The sequence below is a fragment of the Sciurus vulgaris genome, assembly GCF_902686455.1.
Source record: "Sciurus vulgaris genome assembly, chromosome: 2".
Lineage (NCBI taxonomy): Eukaryota > Metazoa > Chordata > Mammalia > Rodentia > Sciuridae > Sciurus > Sciurus vulgaris.
The window spans coordinates 13,916,476-13,942,262 of NC_136462.1; the positions used below are offsets into that span (position 1 = coordinate 13,916,476).

At 35.8% G+C, this 25,787-nt stretch overlaps 1 protein-coding gene across 6 annotated transcripts in view; it reads left to right on the top strand.

Annotated features, from left to right (window-relative positions):
- Nucleotides 1-209: 209 nt before the first annotated feature.
- TRIP11 (thyroid hormone receptor interactor 11) overlaps nucleotides 210-25,787 on the top strand; it is a 63,019-nt gene continuing 37,441 nt past the window's right edge. The window contains exons 1-11 of one of the 6 annotated variants that reach the window (XR_013761917.1): nucleotides 210-731; nucleotides 4,354-4,415; nucleotides 10,280-10,390; nucleotides 13,379-13,657; nucleotides 15,941-16,000; nucleotides 16,394-16,450; nucleotides 18,025-18,190; nucleotides 18,662-19,024; nucleotides 21,909-21,949; nucleotides 22,491-22,577; nucleotides 25,178-25,390. Coding sequence is in view for 5 of the 6 variants with exons in the window: in XM_079127615.1 (XP_078983741.1) it covers nucleotides 593-731; nucleotides 4,354-4,415; nucleotides 10,280-10,390; nucleotides 13,379-13,657; nucleotides 15,941-16,000; nucleotides 16,394-16,450; nucleotides 18,025-18,190; nucleotides 18,662-19,024; nucleotides 21,909-21,949; nucleotides 22,491-22,577; nucleotides 25,178-25,390 (1,578 nt within the window). In the remaining variant the exon portion in view is untranslated. The remainder of the gene's footprint in view (nucleotides 732-4,353; nucleotides 4,416-10,279; nucleotides 10,391-13,378; nucleotides 13,658-15,940; nucleotides 16,001-16,393; nucleotides 16,451-18,024; nucleotides 18,191-18,661; nucleotides 19,025-21,908; nucleotides 21,950-22,490; nucleotides 22,578-25,177; nucleotides 25,391-25,787) is intronic. The other 5 variants (XM_079127615.1, XM_079127616.1, XM_079127617.1 and 2 more) reach the window with 5 other exon arrangements.

Sequence of the window (25,787 nt, forward strand, 5' to 3'; positions counted from 1 at the left end):
AACGGCCGAGCCGACTCTACCTAGAGACGCAGGCAGCGCCGCGTCGCCACCGGTTCTTCCGGCTTCCCCGCCCGTTGGCTACGTGGAGGAGGTTGGTCGCGCCCGCCCGCACTCGGTCCTCCGCGATCCCACTCTCCTTTGCGCCAAGGACACGTCCGGAGGCTTCGTAGGGCCCTTCTGCGCCACGACGGCGCCTCTCTATGGTCCTGCCGCTTTCAGAGCGGGTGTTATGGCTGCCGGCGTCGAGGTGGCAGGAGTATCCCGCCGAGCGGGGACAAGTCACTAACGGGGAGGGAGAAGTGACTCAGGCCGGGCGGCGGAAAGTCGAGGGGAGGGGCAGAGGCCCCGCGGGGGTGACCGTGCCACTGGCGGCGAGTCCCTGGTGAAGTCCCAGGCCGGGCCTCTGCCTTTTCAGGCAGAACGCGGCGGTTGGCAGGAGCCCCGCACTGCGCGGAATTCTGAATGCTTTGGTCATAATTGGCCCCGCAACGCTCGAGGACGTTCGGCGGGGTGGTGGACTGTGGTGGACGGCGGTGGACGGCGCTAGACGCGTTTCTCGGAGCGGACCTGGTGGTTCTCTGAAGTCGCGGCGATGTCGTCTTGGTTTGGTGGCCTGGGCTCCGGCCTGGGCCACTCGTTGGGTCAGGTGGGGGGCAGCTTAGCTTCCCTCACCGACCAGATCTCAAACTTCACGAAGGATATGCTTCTGGAGGGCGCGGAAGAAGTAGAAGGTAACAGCTGGGGCGCGGGAGGGAGGGCTTTTCTGGGACCCTGGGAACGTCCGTTTGGTTCCCACCTCCATCAGTCACCAACGCGGACTGGCCGCGGGGAGCGCCACTCCGCCCCGTTTCCCCATCCCACTCCTCCTCTGCCTCCTTGTCTGCCGTTTCTCCGTGATGGAGGGCGGCGGGGTGCTGGGCAGGTCCCCCTTGGATACTCGGGGTCTCTCAAAGTTTATTTTCGCTTGGTCTGCCCATGCCCACCAGTTGTTTTGTCCTCAGTTTGGGGCAGAGGGCGATCTGATGTTGATCATCTTCCCTCTTTTTTTTTTTTTTTTGATACAGTTAAAAGAATCTTTATGACATCCTTATTTTGTTTATGACATCCGTATTTTGTTTTCTTTGATTTTTGTAGCAAGGGAAAAAAAAACTCGTAATTCAAACATTTGGTGACTCTGGACGTTGTCTTGAGTATATTATTTGTTAGCGAAATATGGCTATGATTTTCTGTTCACTTGTTCTGTGCTTTTGCTCATTGTGATGTCATGTTACAGCGTTCCAACTAAAAATGTATTTTGTATATAATTGCCCATTTCTCCCGTACTTAAACGGAACGGAACGGGGAAGATAATTTTGGGTTTCCTTAGCAACCTTCACTTGTTTTTGAAGTCTTCATCGTATTTAGATAATAAACAGTGACCTAAAATTATATGGTAATCAGTGTTCAAGTTTAACACCATTTTTATTTCTTGACATTTGTTCAGCAAGTAGGGTTTGGATTTAAAGAGTTTTAAAAATTTCAGTCATAGTGTGCCTTCTGGAGATAATGGACTGATCTTTCAGATGAGAGCAATTCTTTTAACAGACTTATTGCTTATAACTTAATAAGTTAGCATTCTGGTTTAATTTGGGGTGCTGGAGATTGAATTCAGGGGCTCACAAACTTACTAAGCACTGCTCTACTCCTAAGCTGTTTAGCCCCCAGCCCCTAATTTTGTTTTTGTCATGATTTAACCAAGCTTTCATATTTATTTGAATGAAATAAAGAAAAACGGTTTGATAAAAGGTGCTTGAATTTAGAATTTCTTTGTGTTTATTTGGAAAGAAGTGAGACTGTGGAGCTGCCAAAATCCATTTTACTGCTTCCAGTTCCATTTGGGTGGGAGGTATGTCAAGTTTAGAGATGGGAATGAAAGATATTCTTCATGTGTCCAGTAAAGAATCATGGGACCTCGAGGGCAGTTGGAAAGGGGAGAGGCTGGTAACCATGGAAATGACTAGTTTCAGTTTGTATCCCTGATAGGGGAAAGCAGTTGGCTTTTACTTTGACCATAAACCATTTTGTTCCTCTACAAAAGATACTCTCTCATAATCTCAATCTTAGCGGTCTACCCAATTTCCTGAACTAGAAATCTTCATGTCATCTTGTTTTGTCCCTTTTATCTACTTCCCATTGGCCACCAAATTCTTGTTCATCCTTTGTCAAAATTGTCCTTCCTTTATTACTACTCCTTCTTTAGTGCTCTTTCATATCCTTTCCCCACTCCATTCCATTTTCTCTGTTTTGCCAGTTACTTTTTCCTCTTTGGTACCAAAGATTGGACTCAGGGGTGCATAACCTCTGAGCCACATCTCCAGCCCTTTTTTTGAGACAGGGTCTCACTAAGTTGCTGTGGCTGGCTTTGAACCCAATCCTCTGCCTCAGCCTACCAAGTTGCTGGGATTACAGGCTTGCGCCACTGCAACCAGTACCAATTGCTTTTCTAAAAACAAATTTTCTTAAAAATTTCTTGACCTAAAACTTAGATAAAATCTAAATTTCTTGGTTTTAAAAGGCCAAGAATCTGTCCATCTGGGTTCAACCTGTCTCTTCTAATTGTCTTGCCAATTGCCATACTTAACATATTCATATATATGTGTGTGTGCCAGTACCTAGAACTTCTGTCACACAGAAATTTGTCAAGCACCTACACAACTCCAAGCCTCTTCACAGAAAGCCTTTCCTTCTCTGCTTCCTCCTCTGCCTGGAAAACATTTTTGCTGTAACCTTGCTCATAGGTCAGGCAGTTGGTGAAACCATTCTGACTCCCATGCAAGTTGAATTGATCACCTGTGTTCTGTGTTCTAACAGAACTTTGAGGATCTCTGCCTAATAACGCTTACCATATTGGATTATAATTGTTCTTTTTCCTTGATACCCAGCAAGGAGACAGTATTTTTTCTTTCTCCTTATATGTCCAGTGTGTGGCATATTCCTTGGTACACAGTAGATGGTCCATTAAAATCGTGTGATCAGAAATCTGCCAAGTTCCTGAGTGCTTTTATTCCTTTCCTTTTGTATTATACTAGGACTTGCTCAATACCTATTTTATTTGTTGGAAATCATTTAAAAATAGAATATAGTTCATTTATTCATTCAATAAGTAGAGCACTACCCTGTGCCAGCTTGGAACAAGAAAACAATTCTGTAAATAGCGCAGTTGGTGGAGCTTGAAAATCATCCACATTTATAGTATCAGAAGGTTGCTCTTCTACCAGACACTACACTGATTCAAAGTTGAGAAGTTGCGCTTTGACATTTCCCTCCATGCACTGCAAGTTGTAGGATCTTTCACAAATTTTAAAATACTTAACCTTATCTGTTCCTTACCCGTTAAAAAGGGATAATTGTGAGGTTGAGAGCATTAAATGAAATCAAGAGTGTAACATGTCTAGAACTGGGCCTAGCAAAGAGTGAGCATTAAAAAATCAGTAGATGTTATGTTTTCCCTTACTGAGAAAGTCACAATTTGTTGTCTGTCATAGTATATTACCCTTACTTAAAATGATCATTTTTTAATAATGTTAAAGTGCTGTGAGTAATGGAAAAAAACACTAGTACTCCTCCCCCCCCCAAAAAAAAAAAAAAAATCTAACTCTGGATGTTGATTTCTTGACAGGGTCAGTGGTGTCATCTTGGCACTGCTGGATTCTGACTACTTCTAAATGAAAATGTGCAAAACTAGACTGAGCTTATTTCCATTTTTAATAAATGTGTCTGTGTCACTTTAAATGTTCTTTGTGTATAGGCGATTAATTATTTGATTGTGTTAGGAGAGGAAGTTAGAAATAGGGCCTTAAGCCCCAGTTGAATATGTTTCATTTGAAATTATAGCAAGCCAAAAGAGAAATTTACAAAACCTTCTAATTTCCTGCAACAAAATTTTGATAAATACTTCCAGCAAATAGTAAACATTAAAAAATGATGGATGTTGTGTTTTCCCTCACTGAGAAAGTCACCACTTTTTGTCTGCTGTAGTATCTTCTAAAGGTAGACATCCTAAGGTATAGGAGGTTGGCATAAAGCATGACCCGTGTGACAATGAAGAACATTAATGGCAATGATAAACTGTGGTGAGAAACATGATAATATCTTCTGAATTTGCTCTCCTATTAGCCTACTATTCTGTATAATCTCGGTGAAATGTGTTTCCTTAATGCCTACGTAGGGCTGGGAATATACAGCCCCAGTGGTAGAGCATTTGCCTAGAATGTTCAAGGCCTTGGGTTCAATCCCCTAGCATGCTCGCAAAACGCCTATTTATTCCATTATATGGTGTTGACCACATATTCAATATATGAATTTCTTTTGTAGCAGATTTACCTAATTCTGGGAGGAAGGAAATTGAAGCCATTCAAGCGATCTTGAGATCAGAGGTAAGGAATATTAAAGACTGCTATCAAATTGATGAGTGGATAAAGAAACTGTGGTATATATATACTATGGAATATTACTCAGCCATAAAGAATGATAAAATTATGACATTTGCAGGCAAATGGATGAAATTGGAGAATATCATGCTAAGTGAGATAAGCCAATCTCAAAAAGCCAAAGGACGAATGATATCGCTAATAAGTGGAGGTTGACACATAATGGGGGGGAGGGAAGGGTTAGAGTTAGGGTTAGGGAGGGGGGCAAGTATGGAGGAAGGAACTACTGTATAGAGGGTAAAGAGGGGTGGGAGGGGTGGGGGGAAGGGAAAAAAAATAACAGAATAAATCAAACAACATTGCTCTATGTAAATTTATGATTACACAAATGGTATGCCTTTACGCCATGTACAAACAGAGAAACAACATGTATCCCATTTGTTTACAATAAAAAAAAAAAAAAAAAAAAAGACTGCTATCAAACTTAGATTTTTTTCTCTCTTGAAACCACGAAGTTATTCAGGCTTTCAGTTCTCCCTTTACACTGCTTACCACTTTTTTTCCTCTGCATTTCTCATTTCTTTTTAACTTTTAGGAAACTCACTTAGATGAAGAATATATTTACATGTTACAACAGTTGGTTCTTTAATATTTTCATCTCTACTTTTACATACTGAAAGTAAGAAAACTGCCCAAAGTAGAAATTATAGGTTCAGAAGTTTTATCATTATTAAGGAATGCTCAATTATGGCAGTACATTTACTATAATATGAAGAATGGGATTGTTTAATCTAGAGCTTTTTAATTTTGTAATATTGAGAGAATAATACTTGGATACAAAGAAGTTAATAATATAGGAACAGCATGTTAATTTTGCTGTTTTATTTGTTATTAGTCAGTGTCTAGTTGTGACTAGTTCTGGACATTGTGCTTAATGGGGATGAGGGAAACTTGGAAGGGGTTCAAAGGAAAGCAGTAAAAGAAATGATTCCACAGTAGAAACTATTGTAAAGGACTAAAGTCAACCATGTAGCATTGGAATAACAGTGAGAGAGCACTTGCGTTGCAGCAAAAGGTATTGTTAGAGCACTGTGACAAGCATGTTTCCTTTCTGCTAAGTCTACAAAAAGAACATTGAATTTAGATCTAAGAAAATACTACTGACAAGCATTGTTGAACTCTGGTCTGGAATATCAAGGTGAGGTTGTGGAATTTGAAAGAAGAAGGGACCCCTGCAGAAACTACATTAACATTCTGTCTGTAGAAGAGTTTGGTGGCACTGAGGGACCTTAGAAGCAATGACTTAATAAGAAAAGTAGGTGCTGTAGTAACAGATGAACTTAATGGCTTCTTTTTGTAAGGCTGAGATAGGAAATTCTTAAGAAAGCTCTCATTGGTACAGATTCACCCAGAAAAGTTAAACAGCAGAAGTGTGTGTGGTGGCATTAACTTAGGTGAATTCTCCACAGCCCATTTGGGGAGAAAAATCAATATGGTTAACTTGCTCAGTGAACATCTATTGTGTACTGGGAAGGGAGACAGAAATCTATCCTTCTGTCAAGTCTTCTGAGTGTTGTTAGACTATGGCAAGTATGATTTAAAAGTTTAGAAATGTTTCTTTTTGGTAAAACACTTCCCCAAATGTAATCTAGCTTCATTGGTGCTTATCTAAAGTAACTTGAGTTACTCAAATACCAGAGGAAAAAAGGGGTTTTATTTTGTAAGGTAATTTTAACTCTGTGATTCTTGACTTGTGCTGACATCATACTCAACCACTCAACCTCTTCTATAACTGTGCAGTACATCCCCATCCAGGACTCACTGCTGTTAAAAAAAAAAAGTGATGATATTTCTGAACAGTCTATTTAGAAAGTTTAGTATAGAAGGATAGTGTGTTTTCTAGAACAAATTAGATTTGCTTACAGATGTTCATGTTTTAGCTAACTGAATTAGGATCTTTTTTTTTTTTTTTTTTTTTTTTTTTTTTTTTGAGTACGGGGGATTGAATCCAGGGACACTTAACCACTGAGCCATATCCCCAGCCCCTTTTTTTTTTTTTTTCTGTTTTGAGACAGAGTCTCACTAAGTTGCTTAAGGCCTTGCTAAGTTGCTGAGTCTGGCTTTGAACTTGTAGTCCTCCTGCCTCAGCCTCCAGTTGCTGGGTTTACAAATGTGTATCACCATGCCCAACTTAGTTAGGATTCTTTAGTTGTAAGTAAAAGCAACCACCTTAAGCTACCTTGATCCTCTGTGTGCTACGAAAGTAGTCTTCACATTTACAGTCTTGGTCCAGTGGACTCTTCTAATATTTTTATAGTGTCATTTTGAAAATAATTTACAGAGGCATGATAAAGTGATAATTTAAAAACTTTTATTTAGAAAATTTTAATAATTTAAGTTTAATAAATCCAGATTTTTATTCTGTGTTTTTCTGGTTTTGAAAACATATCTGAAGCTAGGTGTGGTGATACTTACTTGCAGTCCTAGCTGCTCAGGAGGTTGAGACAGAAGAATGGTTGGAACCCAAGAGTAAGAGGCCAGTCTTGGCAACATAGTGAAACCCTGTTTCAAAACAAACATACTCAAAATAGATGATGTTATTTAATTCATTTAACTACATATTGACTCTTAATGCATAAATGGGAATGTATCTAGTAAATTCCAGATTTCATTCACCTCCCTAAAAGAGTTTTGGTTAACATTACTTCAGATTCTTCTTGATTTGTATCTTTAAAACTGATACTTTAGAGAACTTTGACAACTCATATTTTTGTCAAAGAGAAAGGTATCATCTTTGCTTCATAATTACAAAGTGTTTTTCTTTTTTTTTTAAATATTTTTTTAGTTGTAAATGGACACAATACCTTTATTCATTTATTTATATGTGGTGCTGAGGATCAAACCCAGTGCCTCACATATGGTAGGCAAGCACTTTACCACTGAGCCCCAGCCCCGACAAGGCATTTTTCTTAGACTTATAAAATACCAATTAAAATGATCAGTTCACTGAATTTTTTTTCATTTCTGGTCATCTGTTTCTTCTCAGTCACCTTCATATACACACCTACCCTCAGCATTTATCCTTGTGTAAATCCTTTAACATTTTTTAAAAAATTTTTTTGTAGATATAGATGGACAGAATATCTTTATTTTGTTTATTTTTATGTGGTTCTGAGGATCAAATCCAGTGCCTCACAGGTGCTAGGCACATGCTCTGCCACAGTTGAAAATTGAACTAAAAAAATTGAACTCAGCTGTGTTTAATGAAAGCAAAGAAGACTATAAATATGGTGTCTTTTAAAAAGATAATGCAGTATGTTGGACTGCAATCAGAAAACTGGTTATTTTACTATTGCATTATTCTCAGTGATTCCATACATCTTCTATTTTCTCATTATAGTAGTCTTTTTGTTTTTTTTTTAGCATAGTTGGGAAGACTGGAGGGAGAGTGATAAAGCAATTCCCAGGATGATAAAGTAGTGTAATGTTTTAAATAAAGATAAGATCATCACAATCCCATGATTCTTAAATTTATAAAAGTATCTGGTGTACCCTTATGGTAATTACAAGAGAGAATTAGTTTTAGTCTGTGAATAAAGATAGGTAAACTTTCTCTTTGTTCTTTGAAAGGCATCCAAGAAAAAAAAAAGTCATAAATTCCCATTCTTACACATAGCATTCTTACACATTTCTTTCTTTTTTCTTTCTTTCTTTCTTTTTTAGTGTGTGTGTGTGTGTGTGTGTGTGTGTGTGTGTGTGTGTGTGGTATTAAGGATTGAACCCCAGGTTCCTCTACCACTGAGCTACCTCCCCAACCCCTTTTATTTTTTTATTTTTATTTTTATTTTTTTTTGCGCTGCTGGGGATCGAACCCAGGGCCTTGTGCATGCAAGGCAAGTACTCTACCGACTGAGTTATCTCCCCAGCCCCCCTTTTATTTTTTATTTTGAGATAGGGCCTCACCAAGTTGCTGAGACTGGTCTTGAATTTGGAATCCTCCTGCCTCAACTCTTGAGTTACTGAGATTATAGGCATGTACTACCTCGCCAGACTTAAAATTTAGTTTCTTAAAGAAGATGTTTGATTGGTTCCAGTGGACACTGATAGTATGCCAAGGGTTAAGCAAGATGGATTGAGGTTATATATGTCTCATGGACTCCCAAGAACAGAACAGACTTCAGGAAAGGACTTCAACTAGAACTAGAGGCCATCAGTAATCTCTTTCTCATTTATACTCTACTCACCTCTTTGTGCGTTTATTTTTTTCTTCCTTTCAGACCATCCCCCTCTGCTTTATATTCCATGCATTAAAAAATATGGCCCCTGACAACTCTGAATGTTACAGGTTCAACCCCATGAATGGAATATGTCCTTCGTGGGCTTTCTCCACCTTTCTGACTCTCATACACCTAGGAAATGAGGGCAGACAACTAAATAGGTATTAACCTACTCAGATACTTGACACATTTGGAGTAAAAGTTCTAGTTATTATTCAGAGTTAAATAATGTAGTTTTTTTTTGTGTGTTGGGGGGCGGGAGCACAGATCCCAGAGTTTGAACTCTGATTCTCCCTGAATCATAATTTTCATGTCTGTTGATGTCAGAAAGTCCTAGAATCTGAAAAGAAAATGAGTGATCTCCAGAGTAAACAAAATTTTCACCATCAGTCATCTCCTTTTTCCTGGTCATCACTGTTAAATTGTTTGAGATGTATTCATGGACTGCTTAGTAAAATGTTAACTGTAATCATCTGTTATAAAAATAAATTCTTTTTTGTAGAGAGTTTTTGGGTTCATTTCTCTTGTTTCATTATGTTCCTACTATATTCATTCAAATAGAAAGGAATAATAATGGGTAAAACATACTATTTTGGTATATACATTGTAATTTTTAAAAATCTTTTCCAACATCATAAAAGACTCTGATATCTAGAATCATAGAATTATAATTAAGACTTTTATATACGTGTGTGTGTGTGTGTTTTTATGTGGTACTGGGATTTGAACCCGCAGTCCTGGGCATGCACTTATCCCTGAGCAATATCCTCAGTCTCTATCTTTTTAAATTTTTTTTTTTTTATTGTAAACAAATGGGATACATGTTGTTTCTCTGTTTGTACATGGTCTTTTTAAATTTTTTAAAAAATATTTTTTAATTACTGATGAACCTTTATTTATTTATTTATATGTGGTGCTGAGAATTGAACCCAGTGCCTCACACATGCTAGGCAAGTGCTCCACCACTGAGCCACAACCCCAGCCCCTTAGTTCCTATCTTATATACTCCTAAAAGTAGTTTTTCAAACTGATTACTCATAGTGGTTTTCAAATGGGGATTTTTTTTTTTTTTTTTCCTGAAAAGGCAAACAAATAATATGAGGACTTAACTTTCTACCTGTACTCCAACCAGAAATCTTTTTAAAACAATTTTTTTTGTTGTTAGATTTTACTGTTTGGGACAAAAGTTCAAACATATAATTTTACTCATTTATTTTGAGACTTGGTGTCCTTAAATTGCTGAGGGTCTTAATTTGCTGAGGTTGGCCTCAAACTTGTGATCTTCCTGCCTCAGCCTCTCCAGTTGCTGGGATTGAGGACGTGCTCCCCCTGAGTCAAGCAATCAGTGACTTTGTAGCATTAAATCCAAGGAGCAAACCACCCCCCCACACTTTTTTTTAGAATTAGACATATTCTATGTAAATATGCTTAATGCATTTGTAACTTTAATTTGAAAGTGCATTTTAAAGACAATTCTGTGACCTTTTATATTTTTTTGTGAAATAATGCCTTTTATGATGCTGTGCAGTAGCCATCACTAACATGTTTTACTTGTATTCTTTTTGTTGAAAATACTTTTCTCTTTGCTTTTAGAATGAAAGACTTAAAAAGTATTGTACTGATCTGGAAGAAAAGCATGAAGCATCAGAGCTTCAAATAAAGCATCAATCTGCAAGTTATCGAAATCAACTGCAACAGAAAGAGGTAAAGGTTATTACAGTTACTTTGTATTTATTTCACTATTATATTTAGATCCATAAAAATATTATTGAATTTAATAAAACTTGGTAAACTTTTATTGTTTATATTATAAAAACTAACCTTTGCAGAGATTAATTTCTACTTTCTAAAAGAAAAATTTTTTATAAAATATCTTCAGAAATCTGTTGCTTATAATTTCTAATTTTATGAAACCTAATTTCTTATCTGTTTTCTTAAATTGTTTTAAATCAGTGTGATCATTTTTAGTAATAATTAAATTTAAAAAAAAATGCTTTGTCTATACAAGTATCTTTTTTATATTGGCATATACTTCATTTTCCATGGAGAAACAAAATTAAGTATATTACAATTGACTTACTGTTTTATAAATGTTTTTGCTTTTTTCTAGTTTGATTGAAATGGTTGTTTTGGAATTGGCTTATCTTTTTTTTGCAGTATTAGTTCATTATGTAATTTAACCAGTGTTATCCTGAATCCTTAAAATATGGACTGTTCTGTGTGTCATGCTGTTACTGAATTCTCTTTCTTGTTTAGTACATAAGTGGAGCCTAATAAAACTTACTTTGAATTGAACCATTTCCTATTTTATTATCCAGATCATTTCGATATTCACTTTGTTTACTAAAGCATTCAGTTCTGCCATAACTTCCTATTTGGGTTTTTAAAATTTAAATGAATTGGTTTCTAGTTCCTTAGTGACATGCTAAGGTAAAAGATAAAAACACACCACATTGAAGATAAATATAAACATTTAAAGTAGAGCTTTAATTTTTTGTTTTTTTCCATGCCAGGGATTGAACCCAGGGGCACTTAACCACTGAGGCACATCCCAGCCTTTTTTTATAATTTATTTAAAGACAGGGTCTCACTGAGTTGCTTAGGGCCTTGCTAAATTGCTGAGGCTGACTTTGAATTCACAGTCCTCCTGCTTCAACCTCCCAACCTATAGAGATTACAGGCGTGCGCCACCTTGTCTTGCTCTAGAGCTTTAAATTTCAAACTGATGGGAATTTATAATTTTATAAAATATAATACATATGAATTTCCGCAAGAAAAAATGTATACAAAAGCTACAAACCTATTTTTTTCTTTTTAAAAGATTCAACACAGGTATAAAATTATTGCTAAACTGCTTTAAACTTTATTCTTTGAATTTCCATACTTGTGGACATACATGTAGCAGATATACATGGCATCAGTTCCTGGACCACACTCTGAGTAGCACTGACTTAGCAGACATGATGATTAGAATAGTAGTTCCTACTCAACAGTGACACGTTTAAAAAAATATACATGTTCATACACCCAGAAGATTATCCTGGAAAAGATTAGTGTACTGGGAAGGGACCCTGATGTTGGTAAATTTTCAAAAGCTCCATATGTGAGTCTAATGCTTACTCCATAGTTGGAAACACTTGGAAAAATTGGCATTTTATTTTCTTTTTAACTGTTGCTATTAGAGAACACATTTAATGTTCAAGTTTGGAATTTGTTTTTGTTGTTATTAAACTTTGCACTTGTGTAGCTCTACAACTTGATATAAATGTCTATTGTATAATGACAACTCCTTCTGTATTAAAACTATACCTGAAATATGGATTTCAGTATTCTTTAGTAGAATGAATGATAATGCATAACTATATACATCTGCTGTTTTCTGAATCTCTTTGTGATGTCTGTATTCCCTGAAGATGCAGTTTATCTCATATCATTTATAGAAAATGAATGAAATTTATGTACTATTGTAAATCTGTATTAGAGAAGGGGCTCTACTATGAAAAATCTGTTTGTTATGACATAAAAGCATAAATGTGTTTGATTTTTGTTTGTCTAATTCCCAGTATCAAGTTTTCCTTAGTCTTGGTGTAGTGTCTTATACTACCATATTGTGGTAGTGCCTTAGGCTAGTTTGAGTTCTTTATAGAAAGTTTATTTCAGTTCTGTCTAGATGGCTTACTTTTGTATTTTGAGTATTATCTCACTCAGAATGGATGTGGCATTATGGTTCATAATTTCATTTGGGTTATGATTTAGTATTGTCAGCCTTTAATCAAAACTCTACTCAGGGTTTCAGAATTTTCATATATTGTCCTCTTCCTAAATAGGGTCATATTTTCACTGCCTGCTCTTTATCAGCATTAAAGCCAGGGCCTCTTTCAGTGCATTATTTCCTTTTGAGACTCATGAGCTAATAACCATGGGCTCACTGTGTTACCTACAAAGAATGGATTTATAAATCCAAGCATTCTTCCAGCTGTGTTGTGCAGAGCAGCATTACCTCTGATTCATGGTGCAATTTAAACCTAAATCCAGATACATAAGACCTAATCAGATACATAAGACTCTTGTAGCAGTTGTTTGTTCATTCATTCTTTTTCTTCTTGGGTACTAGGGATTGAACCCAGGGGTTCTATACCATAGAGCTACATCCCCAGCCCTTTTAAAAATATTTTATTTTGAGGCTGAGTCTTACTGAGTTAAGGGTCTTGCTAAGTTGCTGAGGGTGGCCTTGAACTTGCAATCCTACATCTTTGACCTCCTGAGTCACTGAGATTATAGGTGTGCACCACTGCCAGCCTCCAGCGTAAGTTCTAAAGAAACTTGAATATATAGGTTGACACAGCTTTTATTTTCTCATACGTTTTAACAATCTAAGAAATATCCTATATTAACCCTTAGTAGAAGATAGCAAACCCATGTTTAACTGAAAAAATTATTGCTTTATTTCATACATGAGTAAAATTCTGATCTTCATACTACTTAAAAAATATGTGCTTTAACTATGGTAATTAAATTTTTTAAATAAAAATCTTATGGTTGGAATGTTGTAAAAGACTTGGATTAACTTAAAACATATTTAGTGAATAATTAGTCTTAGACAAATCATTCTACCTTTTAATGTTATGAAGCTATAAAAAGATCAATTTGTTTGAAAGTACTTTCTCTAAAACATGGATTATAAATATATAGGTAGAAATCAGCCATCTTAAAGCAAGACAGATTGCACTACAGGATCAGTTGTTGAAACTGCAGGCAGCTGCTCAGTCAGTACATTCAGGAGCTGGTGGTGTACCAATAACCACTGCGCCGTCTTCATTCGGTTATGGAATCAGTCATCATTCTTCAGCTTTTCGTGATGATGACATGGACTTTAGTGACATAATTTCATCACAACAAGAAATAAACAGATTGTCAATTGAAGTTTCAAGACTTGAATCTGAAGTTGGTCATTGGAGGCATATTGCTCAGGTAGGTAAAATTTGGGTGAGTTTTTGAAAACTATGAGTAATTAAAATATTGTTGCCTTTTAGGAAGCTGTATGTTAAGTGTTTGGTATCAGAAATAATCCTGGACAAGAAAATAGAAAACCTGTATATTAATTCTGCCCGTGGATCTCTGAATGGTTTTGGTCAGATTATGTTTCCCTCTCAGCCTCCTTCCCCCTTCTGTACAATATTTGGAATTTTTTTTTCAAAAAATTGAAAGCAACAGATCCATTTTTCAAAATTAAAAGTTGCAAGCCCAGGAATCAAAAGAAAAATTGAGTGGCATTAGCTCCTTTTCCCGTGGAGTCTGAGGCTTCTTTGATGGAAACACCAGGACTCCAGGGCACTATGTTTGAAACTGTTTCCTTGGACTTTTATCTGAGGTTTTTGTTAGCTCTAGTGATATATAAAATGAAAATCTGATCATTGGTATTATAAAATATATTAAATTATTTTGTGTTTTTTCTCATGTATCAGAAATGAAATGAAATACTTACTATTTGGGAACTATAAACTTTTTTCCAAGGAACATTATTCTCTTTGAGAATGTAATCTAGCTATGTAAAGGAAAAATCTTCCCATTTAAAATGATCTGCATGCTTCCCATGTTGCTAAGCATTCCCAATACCTAAAGTAAACCTTAGGGTAATATGTCCTTTTTATGTCCAAAAAGCAGTAATTCTTAAGTTTTTTTAAAAAATATATTTATAGATGTTGATAGATCTTTGTTTTATTTTATTTTTTGCAGTGCTGGGGATTGAACCCAGGGCCTTGTGCTTGCAAGGCAAGCCTCTACCAACTGAGCTATATCCCCAGCCCGACCTTTATTTTATTCATTTATTTATATGTGGTGCTGATTATCGAAGTGCCTCACACATGCTAGGCAACTGCTCTACCACTGAGCCACGACCCCAGCCCAATTCTTAAGTTTTGTATGTGTAAAAATAACCTGGAGAACTCGATAATATCATTGTTTTCCTGTATTAATCTCTGGAGATTTTGATTTAGTAGCTTATTTCAGGGCCTTGGAAACTGTTCAAATGAATAAATACTTCCAGGTGATTCTGATTAATCCAAGGGACACTTTTTAAGAAATGTTGCTGAAGGTAAGATTTCATAGGGAAAAGATAGGTTTTTGATTTGTTCTCTTCAGCATATCTTGAATGCCTCCTGTAAAATAGACCTGTTCTAGAAAATAAAAGTGAAAAATGCATATTTGGGACCTTACCTCACAGGAGGCTTAATTTCCTAGTGAGGCATGACAAAAATGAATATTGTATTACATTTTATAAGATTCATATATATATAAAATCTCAATATATATTATCCTTAATAGCTACATGAAATATTCATTACTTCTGTTTTATCAATGAGGAAACGAAGTTATTGCCAAAAATAACACCCTCATTGTCACACTGATTAAGTTATAAAACAGTTGTACATCTCTTGGCTGCTAAATACTATATCCTTTCCATTATACTTTCTGTCCTAGAGCAGGTTTTGGTTCATTAACATGACATATAGTTAAGTGTTAATAAAGATAAACTAGAGCATTGGTGGGTAGTATAGGAGGAAGAATGGGGAGAATGAGTTATGATGTTCTTTTGCATAATAAGGTGAGTATAGATAACAGTAGTGTGTAGTATATTTCCAAATAACTGAAGAGAGGATTTTGAATTTTCTCACCACAAATAAATGGTATTTGAGATAATAGTGCTAATTACCCGATTTGAAAAATCTCAATGTATATATAAATCAAAACATCACTTGTATCCCATAAATATGTACAGTTATTTAGTATCAAACATTTTAAAAAGATAAATGAAAAATATACAGCCTTGAATGAGAAGAACCCAAAGTTCTTTTATTTTCTTTTTAAATGAAATAATCTCTGCTAAGTTAGAGATTTCAGTAAAATCATTATTTAAAATGATTTTTACTAGATTATTATTGGCATTAATATTGGGTGACTTGCAGAAATTTCCTCTTAGAAATGTTCTTAATTATTCTCAGGTTTATACTTCTTTGCTTTCTTCAGTCTTAACTTGAGCTATTTTTCAAAACTGTTGCCCTCCCAGTTAGTTAGCACAGTCTTGTATATGGTATCTTTTTTTATGTATTACTGTCTAATGAACAAAGTTCTTGGCATTCTTGAGTCAGAATCTACCTGGGAAATTTTCTATTTTGAAAAGTGTCTTTTAATAAAGTTTCTGTTTTATAAGAGAATTGGTATAATTTTCTAATTCTCTTATTGTGAACTTTTAAGTCACAGGGAACACAAAAGTCTGATCAAAGTGAAATCTGCAAACTACAAAATATTATTAAGGTAGGTCAGATGTTTGTTACTCACTCTTATACATCTAAAATCTATGTAAAAATGCAAGCCTAATTAGTAAAACTCTTAAAGAGTGATTTTATAGATTATGATGTACATTTTGACTGTTTCATATTAACTTTAAGACAAGTAGTATATAAAAACATCTCTTTCCAAAATCATTTGGTTTTGAACATTTTTTTCAGTAGTTTATATGTCTCTATAATGTATCTCATAAAATTGTATTAACAGAAATCCAAGGTTGCTGAAGTTTTAAGGTTTTTAGAGTTAAAGGATATTGACAAAATAAAATGCTAGTATTATTTATTGGAAATAATTGTTTTACTTTAGTAGTAATAGTTTCTTTTTTTTTTTTTTTTTTGCGGTGCTGGGGATTGAACCCAGGGCGTTGTGCATGCGAGGCAGTTACTCTACCAATTGAGCTATATCCCCAGACCAGTGGTAATAGTTTCTGTCAATTATTATTTCTTTTAAGAAAAGGCTTAATTATATAAGTATATCATGATAGTGAATTGTTTTTAGTGTTGAAATTATTGTCAAATATAGAATTTTTACTCTGGGGGTTCACTGTTATCATATAATGTGTAGTAGGTTTCAGAGTCAGACCTGTGTTTGACCAGTCAGACCTGGATGTGCTGTTTACCAACTGTGCTACTTTGGGCAAGTTACTTAACCTTTCCAGGCTTCTGTTTTGCCATCATTAAAGTAGATGTCATCATTTTACCTACCTTGTAGGATTGTTTTGAGGTTTAAGTGTAAAACTCTGAGCCCAGTGCTAGTGCATAAGTACATAGGATTAAAGAATCACTTACGCTTATCACCTCAGGAAGAAACAGCTAATGTATAGATTAGGATTCTTAGTTATAAGCAGCAAAAGCATTCTCTGGCTAAATAAAACAAAAGAGGATTTACTGGAAGGATCCACAGTAGTCTCTCTGTAGTACTGAAGGAAGAGTTGAGCATTCTGGCATCAGGAATCTAGCAGGATACAGTATATAAACTCTCATAGATGAAACTCTCAGGATGCATCCCTTCTGATTCCAGGTTCCTGGAGAGACATCTGTGTCTCAGCTAGGGATTTTTTCAAAGGGTTGATGCTGGTAATGGTGGAATATGTTGTTAGGAAGAGGAGAAGTTGGTGGTCATTTTTCTTTCAGTATTTTCTTTTTTTTTTTTCTTCTCATTTGAGCGGCCGGGGATTCGAACCGCGGTCCTTACGCATGCTAGGCGAGCGCTCTCCAAAAGGAGCTATTTCTTCAGCTCCTCTTTCAGTATTTTCTTATTGCTATTTCCTCATTAAAATAGAAAAACTGGGACTGGGGTTGTGGCTCAGTGGTAGAGCGCTTGCCTCACGTGTAAGGCGCTGGGTTCAATTCTCAGCACCACATATAAATAAATGAATAAAACAAAAGTCCCTCAACAATTAGAATAATATGGGCTGGGGTTGTGGCTCATTGATGGAGTGCTTACCTAGCATGTGAGGCACTGGGTTTAAAATTCTCAGCACTACATATAAATAAATGAATAAAATAAAGGTCCATCAACAACTAAAAAAATATATATAAATAATTTTTTAAAAATTAAAAAAATATTTAAAAAGGAGAAAAACTATAGGTGGAAGTGGGAGAGAGCCTGTAATGCCAGCTAATTGGGAGGCTGAGGCAGGAAGATTGTGAGCCCAGCCTGGGCAACTTAGTAAGACTGTCACAGAATAAAAAATGGAAAGGGTGGGGATGTAGCTCAGTGGTAGAGCACTTGTGTAACATGTCAGAGGTCCTGGGTTCAATTCCTAGTACTCAGGCTGGGCAGAGGTGGTGGGAAGGACTATTTTTAAGGTCTAAGACAGGAAGGAGTGGAGTCTTCCCAAATTGTTCAAATTTTGGAACTGTGTTTAAATTCTTGTCAGACTTAATGTTTTTGGAGGATTAATTTTAATAATATAGACTTTGAATAGTGAAATAGCTTAGGTAAAATTATTGATCACAAATGTGGTTAATTTTGTTTTATTTTTTAAGGAACTTAAACAAAACCGAAGTCAGGAAATTGATGATCATCAACATGAAATGTCAGTTTTGCAGAATGCACATCAACAGAAACTGGCAGAGATAAGTCGCCGGCATCGAGGAGAGTTAAATGACTATAAAGAACGAATTGAAGAACTTGAAAATCTATTACAACAAGGTTATTAATTATATTAGTTTCACATATTAGATGACATGATTAAATGACAAACTAGTACTATAACACCAGGACAAGACTAAGTTCTAAAAAAGGAATAAATGATTAGTTTTACTCATTTGGTAGACATTTGGAAAATGACACTGCTTTCAGGATTCTACAAAATGGAAAAGTCCTTTTGGCTTTTATGGTAAACAATTACAATTCATAGATTTGTTTGTTGCATTGTTTGGTGATGATATGTTGGTAATAAGTGATTTCAATATATTTTCAGATACATAGGCATTTTAATAGTTGATTCTGATGTTTCTCCAATTTTTTATTCATTTTAAAGTGCTTAGTTTATGATAGTTTTTAACCTTTCTTTTTAAGCTTCCAAGTTCTGAATGCTCTTAAATCTCTTAGTTATATATAGTAAGCTCTTTATTTCTTGGTATTTAACACATGAGGTCCTTGATTTTGTTTATTTTTTAGGTGGCTCAGGAGTTACAGTAACTGATCAGACTAAAATCTGTGAGATGCAAAAAACTATTCAGGTTCTACAAACTGAAAAAGTAGAATCTACAAAGAAAATTGAAGAACTTGAGGATAAAATTAAAGACATAACTAAAAAATTACCTTCTGCAGAAAATGACAGAGATGTCCTGAAGAGAGAACAAGAGCAGCTCAGTGTGGAAAAGCAACAAATAATTGAACAGTGTGAAAACTCGAAACTGGAATGTAGTAAATTGCAGCCTTCTGTGATGGAACAGAGTGATAATGTGGCAGAAAAGGGAGGAATTCTTCCACAGAGTTCATCAGTGGAAGAAGTGTTCAGACTACAACAAGCATTGTCTGGTATAGAATGCTTGGGACCTATTTCAGATTACTGTTTCAGTGCTTTTGAATTGTTTTTAGAGACACACTCACACTTAAATAATCAAATACTTCATGAGAATGGAGTATTTATGGAAATGACTATAATTGATTAAAATTGGTGTGAATTCATTGCCATAGTTAATTGATAATAAAAAAGAATTTTCTATCAAAAAGGGTTAAGTATCGATGAGGTGTCCCTCCACCTCCCTTTATTCTTTATGTATTTATGTGGAAGTCAGCAATTTAGGAAGCCACCTAGTTTTCTGAGAAGAGGTTCTATAGTCTGACATTGCTGTGGAGAAGTCTGGGTCTGTTTCTTTTAGTCTACACAGAATCAGATACTTCGTATAACTCATCACAGCCTGGACTCTCCAGTTAGGGAATGCAGCATTCCATCTTTCAAAATCCATTGTTACCTTTTTAAATTATTTCCTAAATTGAAGCAGAGGCCTCAGTGATAAAAACTGTAGGTCTTCTACTGTTTTTCATGCTCAAATTGATAGTTACTATGCCAGTATTCACTAGTAGAAAAAATATTAAGTGAGATAGAAAAATCACCAGTGTTCATTCGTGCCAGGAACACATAATGGGAGCTCTTCAACTGAAAAGATGCATTTTATCTTGCACTTTTTTCTCTTCTCACAGTATAAATCTCACTTTACGAACTCATTCATTACTGCTCTGGAAATTTCCAACCCTTGTGTACTTGTGACTCTTCACATCTGTACCCCTCATTCAACTTTTTTTCCTCCAGCTGCTAATCTGGTTGGCTAACTCTATGTATCCACCTGGGTTTTTGAACTAAAATTAGGTTTGAAGTAAAATCTTCATCAGTTTCTCCTTTCCCAGTCTTGGTGATTGGTAGCATTTACTACTACTCTCTCAAATCAGAATTCTACAAGTCATCACTGATATGTCCTGTAGGTTTTATTTCCTTATCTTCTCTCTGGTTGAGTGATATTTCAGTATTGTATCCCAGAGGACAGGTTCATCTGTCCTGAGAGCTGCAATGCAGGTAAAGGGAAGGCAGTGTAGTGAGGTCCTGGACCGCTTTCTCATTTGGTTTCAATTAGAACAACTCTGTTTTATAAAATAAATTTATTTATTTATATTAGGTGATCCATTATTTGCTTAAAAAACAAATGAAATGTTCTAGTCCTTCTCTCCTTTTCCATTTCCATTGCCATGATTATTTCAGTCAATCATAATTGCTTTTGCTTGTGTAAACTGTAGCAGATCTGTTTTTTTGGGGGATGGATACTGAGGATTAAACTCAGGGCTCAACCACTGAGCCACATCCCAGCCCTATTTTATATTTTATTTAGAGACAGGGTCTCACTGAGTTGCTTAATGCCTCACTTTTGCTTAGGCTGACTTTGAACTTGTGATCCTCCTGCCTCAACTTCCTGAGCTGCTGGGATAAGGGCATGTGCCACCACACCTGGCTGTAGCAGATATCTTAATGGAGCATAATAGCATAGTGTTTAAGAATAAGCTGGGCTGGAATCCAACTTTTGTCACTAACTAGCTGACTTTGGGTAAGTTAGTTAACATCTCTTTGCCTCAGTTTCCTTATGTATGTGGTTGGAATAATAATATCTTCCTTGTTATAGTAGTAGTAAGGGCTTTGTGAGTTACTTGCTGCAGAGTTCTCTTTAAAAAACTGTCTGACCCATAGTCAATGTTATAAAAGCGTTAGCTGTTTTTATTCTCTGGTTCCCGTGCCTCCCAATCCATTTTAGTTTTTCATTTTGTAGCAAGAATAAATTTTTAGAAACAAAGCAGATTATTCCCCTGCCTTTTAGTACTTTATCTTTCACCAGGAACTTTAAAATGAAGTTTAGACTTCTTTAGTCGGCCATGCAGTGCCCCTCATGATCTGATCCCTGTCTGATCTTCAGTTTCAGCTCTTCCCTTTCTACCATTCTAAGCTTTAGCCATAGTGCACTCTTCGTAGCTTAACCAGCAGACTATCTTGGCTCTGTCGCTGTTTTGTTTGCTGTGATCTCTGGGTGGAGTATCCTTGTGTTTCTTTGAGCCAACTCTTAGTGTAGTGGTTTAATCCAGGTATTGCCTTGCTTGGCTGGTACTTGCACTGCAACTTCTCTGGCCCCGTTTTCTCCACCTGGTCTGAACTAGATGTTTGCCTTTTTTTGCTTTCATGGTGCCTTTTGTTTGCTGTATAACACTGTATTATAATCATGTTAACTTGTGTTTCTTCCCCTCTGAATTGTAAACTCTTTAAGAGCAAGAACTAAATTTTTCTCTTATCAAGTATTGGCCTCATCACACATGCTCAGTATTTCCCAGCTTAATGTTCAATGAATGACTTCAGTTGAGCTCACAGTATTATTTCTGTGTTCCTCTTCCAGAATCTCTTCTATTTATGGGTCTATATGTAGAACATTCATATCTAAGTTACTTAAGATAATTGAGATGATATTGTATTGTTGTGGTATAAATATGCATTTATTGCTTTTGAGGTTTCTTCCTCGCCCTACAAAGTCTTCAACCTTTTAATATTTCTGGTTATCAAAACTAATCAACTCATTTGGAAACAGTTGTTAGTATTCTTATGAAAGCAGTAACCTATGACTCATCCAGAATACAATTAAAATTCTTTTCTGAAGAATTGGATTTAAACATAGATTTTAACTGGCATTTATATTATGATTTCTTTGGTGTAGTCAAAATAGAAGTATGAAATGAGAAAAATATGTTCAACTCAGAACTGTTAATGCTCGCTAGTTCTTATAAGTACACTTTGTTTTGATGGGGTTGCTTTTCTGAGTTTAATATGGGAGGTGATTGTAAAGACTTTCTAAATAATTGTAATGTCAAGTTCATTTAATTGTTTTTACAGATGCTGAAAATGAAATAGTGAGACTAAGTAGTTTAAACCAGGTAAGCTCATGTTATAGAAGAAAGCTTTTAGCATTGGTTTACTAAGAAAAAGTAATTTATTAGAGTAGTTTATTTTGGGTCATTTAACAAATTCATATGAACTTACCCTCGGAACTTTTGTCACAGTAATCTTATGTTAGCTAATTAATAATAGAAACAAACTTTCTGCACCATAAGTTTATATAAGGGGAAAAATTGTATAATTGAAAAATGCAGGTATATCTCTGTGCAGATCAGTTTGATGAAAGTTATGTGAGGAATACCAAAGTGAGGGATGTATTTGTTTTCTTTAAGAAATTCAAGGAGTTTCTCTTAATTATAGGTTATTTTGTTAAATATATTTTTTTCAAATATAATAAAGAAATCCTCTAGAATGTCTAAAATGAATAACTGACTCTAGATGGTCCAGTGTTGTATTCTTCTAACTTTATGTATCATTAAGGAAATACTGAGTAGAAACAGACAGTTGTATAGGTAACCTGCTTTTTTGTAAACTGGAAATTTTCTGTTATCTGAAAACACTGCTTTAACATTTCTGTAGGATAACAGTCTTGCTGAAGACAATCTGAAACTTAAAATGCATGTTCAAGCTTTAGAAAAGGAGAAGTCATTATTGAGTCAAGAAAAGGTGGGTGCTGTAAAAGCGGGGAAAGAATTATAATGCTGTTATGTATTAGAGTTCACAGCTAAGGACAAGTTTATATCAAAATGGAATGTTTGGGTATAGAGTCCTGAGGACAAAGCTGATCTCATTGATTCTTGTATGGCCAAATTGAAGTACCGGGGCAAGGTTCAGAGTGTGTGGCTGGCCAGAGTTTACATGTAGAGATAAGCCAGTTGTCTTATAGATAATGAGTAAAAAACGACAGGCCCTGTTTTAGTTTCTGATGAAGTCCTGACTACAGCAGCATACATAGGTGAGTGGGAAGATCTAGAGTGTATGTCCTGCTTATATGCCCCAGAATGGGTCCATCATGGTGGACAGGAATTTCATTTTGAAGAGGGATAAAGAGGGACAGTTTTGGTGGTAGAAATGGCATCTTTTTTATTGATAGCAAGGATGGAAAAAGGTTCTGTAATACAGCATTGGTTATGGAAGAGGTATTTTTGAGTTTGTATCGCTTAGGGATAATTCCTTGTTTATGCTTACATAAAGAACAGTTGAAAACTGGTATTAAATTAAAGGCCAGTGTTTCATTTCAACTTAATTCTTAAGTTTTTAAAACTAATACATGTTGACTGATAGTTATGTTTAGTACCTACTGAAAAACTTCATGTAGTACATGTAGAGTATCTTTTGCACCTCCATTGCTTGACTTCTTTCCCACAGGCAGTCTCTGTTACCAGTTTCTAGTACATCTTTCCAGACATATCGAGGCATATATGATTATTTATAGAAATTGCTTTAAAAATACAGATGTCAGCATACCTTACATATTGTTCTTAAAAACACATTTTCAGTACCTTTAAACATTAGTATATAGGCAGTATTTCTTAAATGAGTTGTCAGCATTTAAGTGGGAACATTCTTAGTTGTTTGCACTGTCCTGTACATTATGGGATCTTTGCCATCACTCTTTCTAACCAAATTTCCAATAACTTCTCCCAGTCCTTTCTTTAAATTACCATATAATATATGCATGTTTCTTCTGTTTCTGCTCTCATTGTATTCTGCTCTTTATTTAACTGACCTAGGTGTACTTTGTAGTAGGCAGACCTCTCTACACATATCTGGTAGGACGTGCAGCCTTTCATGTTACTTTTGGATTCTGTACCTGTTCTTGATAGCTATTTTTCCATTCTTTTGATGTTTAGTAGTCATTTGTAACTCTTCCTTATGTCTGTCATGGGTCTGCTTACTGGTTAAGAATGCCACAAATATGTGCCCTCAAGATCCAACTGAAAAAAAAATTTGATTTTTGTAAATGCTTTTCATCTTTCAGAATAAATTTTTGAATTGGAAGGAAATGAGAGTTGATACACAGATATTCTTATGTAGCTCCCTTGCTGCTCTCTCTCTTTTTTAAATACCAGGGATTGGACACAGGGGTGTGTAACCACATCCCCAGCCCTTTTTATTTTTTATTTCAAGACAGGGTCTCCCTAAGTTGCTTAGGACCTTGCTAAGTTGCTGAGGCTGGTTTTGAACTTGAGATCCCCAGCCTTCTGAGACATTGGGATTATCGATATGTGCCATCGCACACAACTGTAGGTCTCTCTCTCCTTCCCTCCCCCTCCCCCCCCCTCCCCCCCCCCCCTCTCTTTTTTCTTTTTCCAGGGCCAAGGATCGAACTCAGGGCCTTGCACGTGCTAGGCAGGTGCTCTGCCACTGAGCTAAATCCCCAACCCCTGTACGTCTCTTTTATAAGGTATTATTAGGCTTTTTATTTGAAGGAATTTGAGATTTTTATTTACTTTAAAGTAGATTCCATAGCAGTTTAATCTTTAAAATAAATGAAGGACGGCTTTACGCTAATATATTAATCACAAACATGATCACATGTCACAATAAGGTTGAGGCAAGAGAATTGTCCCTCTTCTGAGATTTTGGAGAAAATGTTAAATACCAAGTAATAATAGACTATACAGTGTATATATAGATCCATGTATAGGAATGTCAGATTTGAAGAGGGGAACCCAGTCCATGCTCTGTTAGAAGGTAAAGGAAGAAAGGCAGGTACTTTTTTGAGTCAAGAAAAGTTTCCATGTTCTGACAAAAGCAAGTAATATGATGAATTCTAGGGGGAAAAGAAGAAGCCTTTTCTTTCTAGAGAGGGAAAACTCTAGAGTGAAAGAGTATTGATTTTTCATTTTATTTACTCAGTGACCGTTGGTGACTGAGTGTTATGAAGCAGAAGAGCCAGGAGACTTGGGCTTTTTGTTAAGTCTGTGTGATGGGGGTAAGTTTAAGGGAAGCAGCTGCAGGAGTGGACAGGAAAGGTTTTCCACTGGAAAAGGACTTATGTGAAGAAGGTGGAGCTAGAAACTTAAAGTTATCACATCTTGTCTAGGGTTATAAAAATATTTTGATTGAAGCTAGAAGTAAAATTGCACTTGAATAAAGATGACTTATTGAATTGTATGTATTATTTTGAGGTATTGTATAATAATGTTTATAATGCAAAGCATTTAAAATAGGTCTCCAAATTCCATTTGGTTGTTTGTGTGTAATATTTTGATATCTCCTCTTCAACTGACCATGTATTGCCCCCACCTTTATCATTTAAGGATGAACTTCAGATATCACTTTCAAAATTGAGCAGTGAATATGAAGTAATTAAAAATACAGCTTCAACAGACATGAATTTGAATTTACAGTTGCATGACTTAAAACTTAACTTGGAGTCAAAGGAAAAAGAACTGAATCAGAGTATCAATGAAAAGAAAATACTGATAGCTGAGTTAGAAGAACTGGACAATCAGAACCAGGAAGCTACAAAGGTAACACTCCATGACAGATAGTGAGGACTGAGGAAGCATATTCCACTCAGCGAACTGAACACTGGGTGAACATGCAAAAAAATAATAGGCATAATTTAATTTTGTAATTTGGTGTTTTAGATTATTGATGTTCTAGTCATAGAGACTTAAGACACTTTTTCTGTAGAATGCCAGTAGTAAAATAATTTTGGCTTTGCAGGCCAAATCAACTCAACTCTGAAATCGTGATGTATAAGCAAATAAGCCATGGCATTGTAAATTTTATTTACAGAAACAGGCATGTGGTCTGCAGTTTGTTGACTATTGTTTAAGAGTTGAAAATCTACAATGTATATCATTTACCTTCTTTAGTTTTAAATTCTTATCCCTAACATGATAAAATCAACTTGCTCTAAGA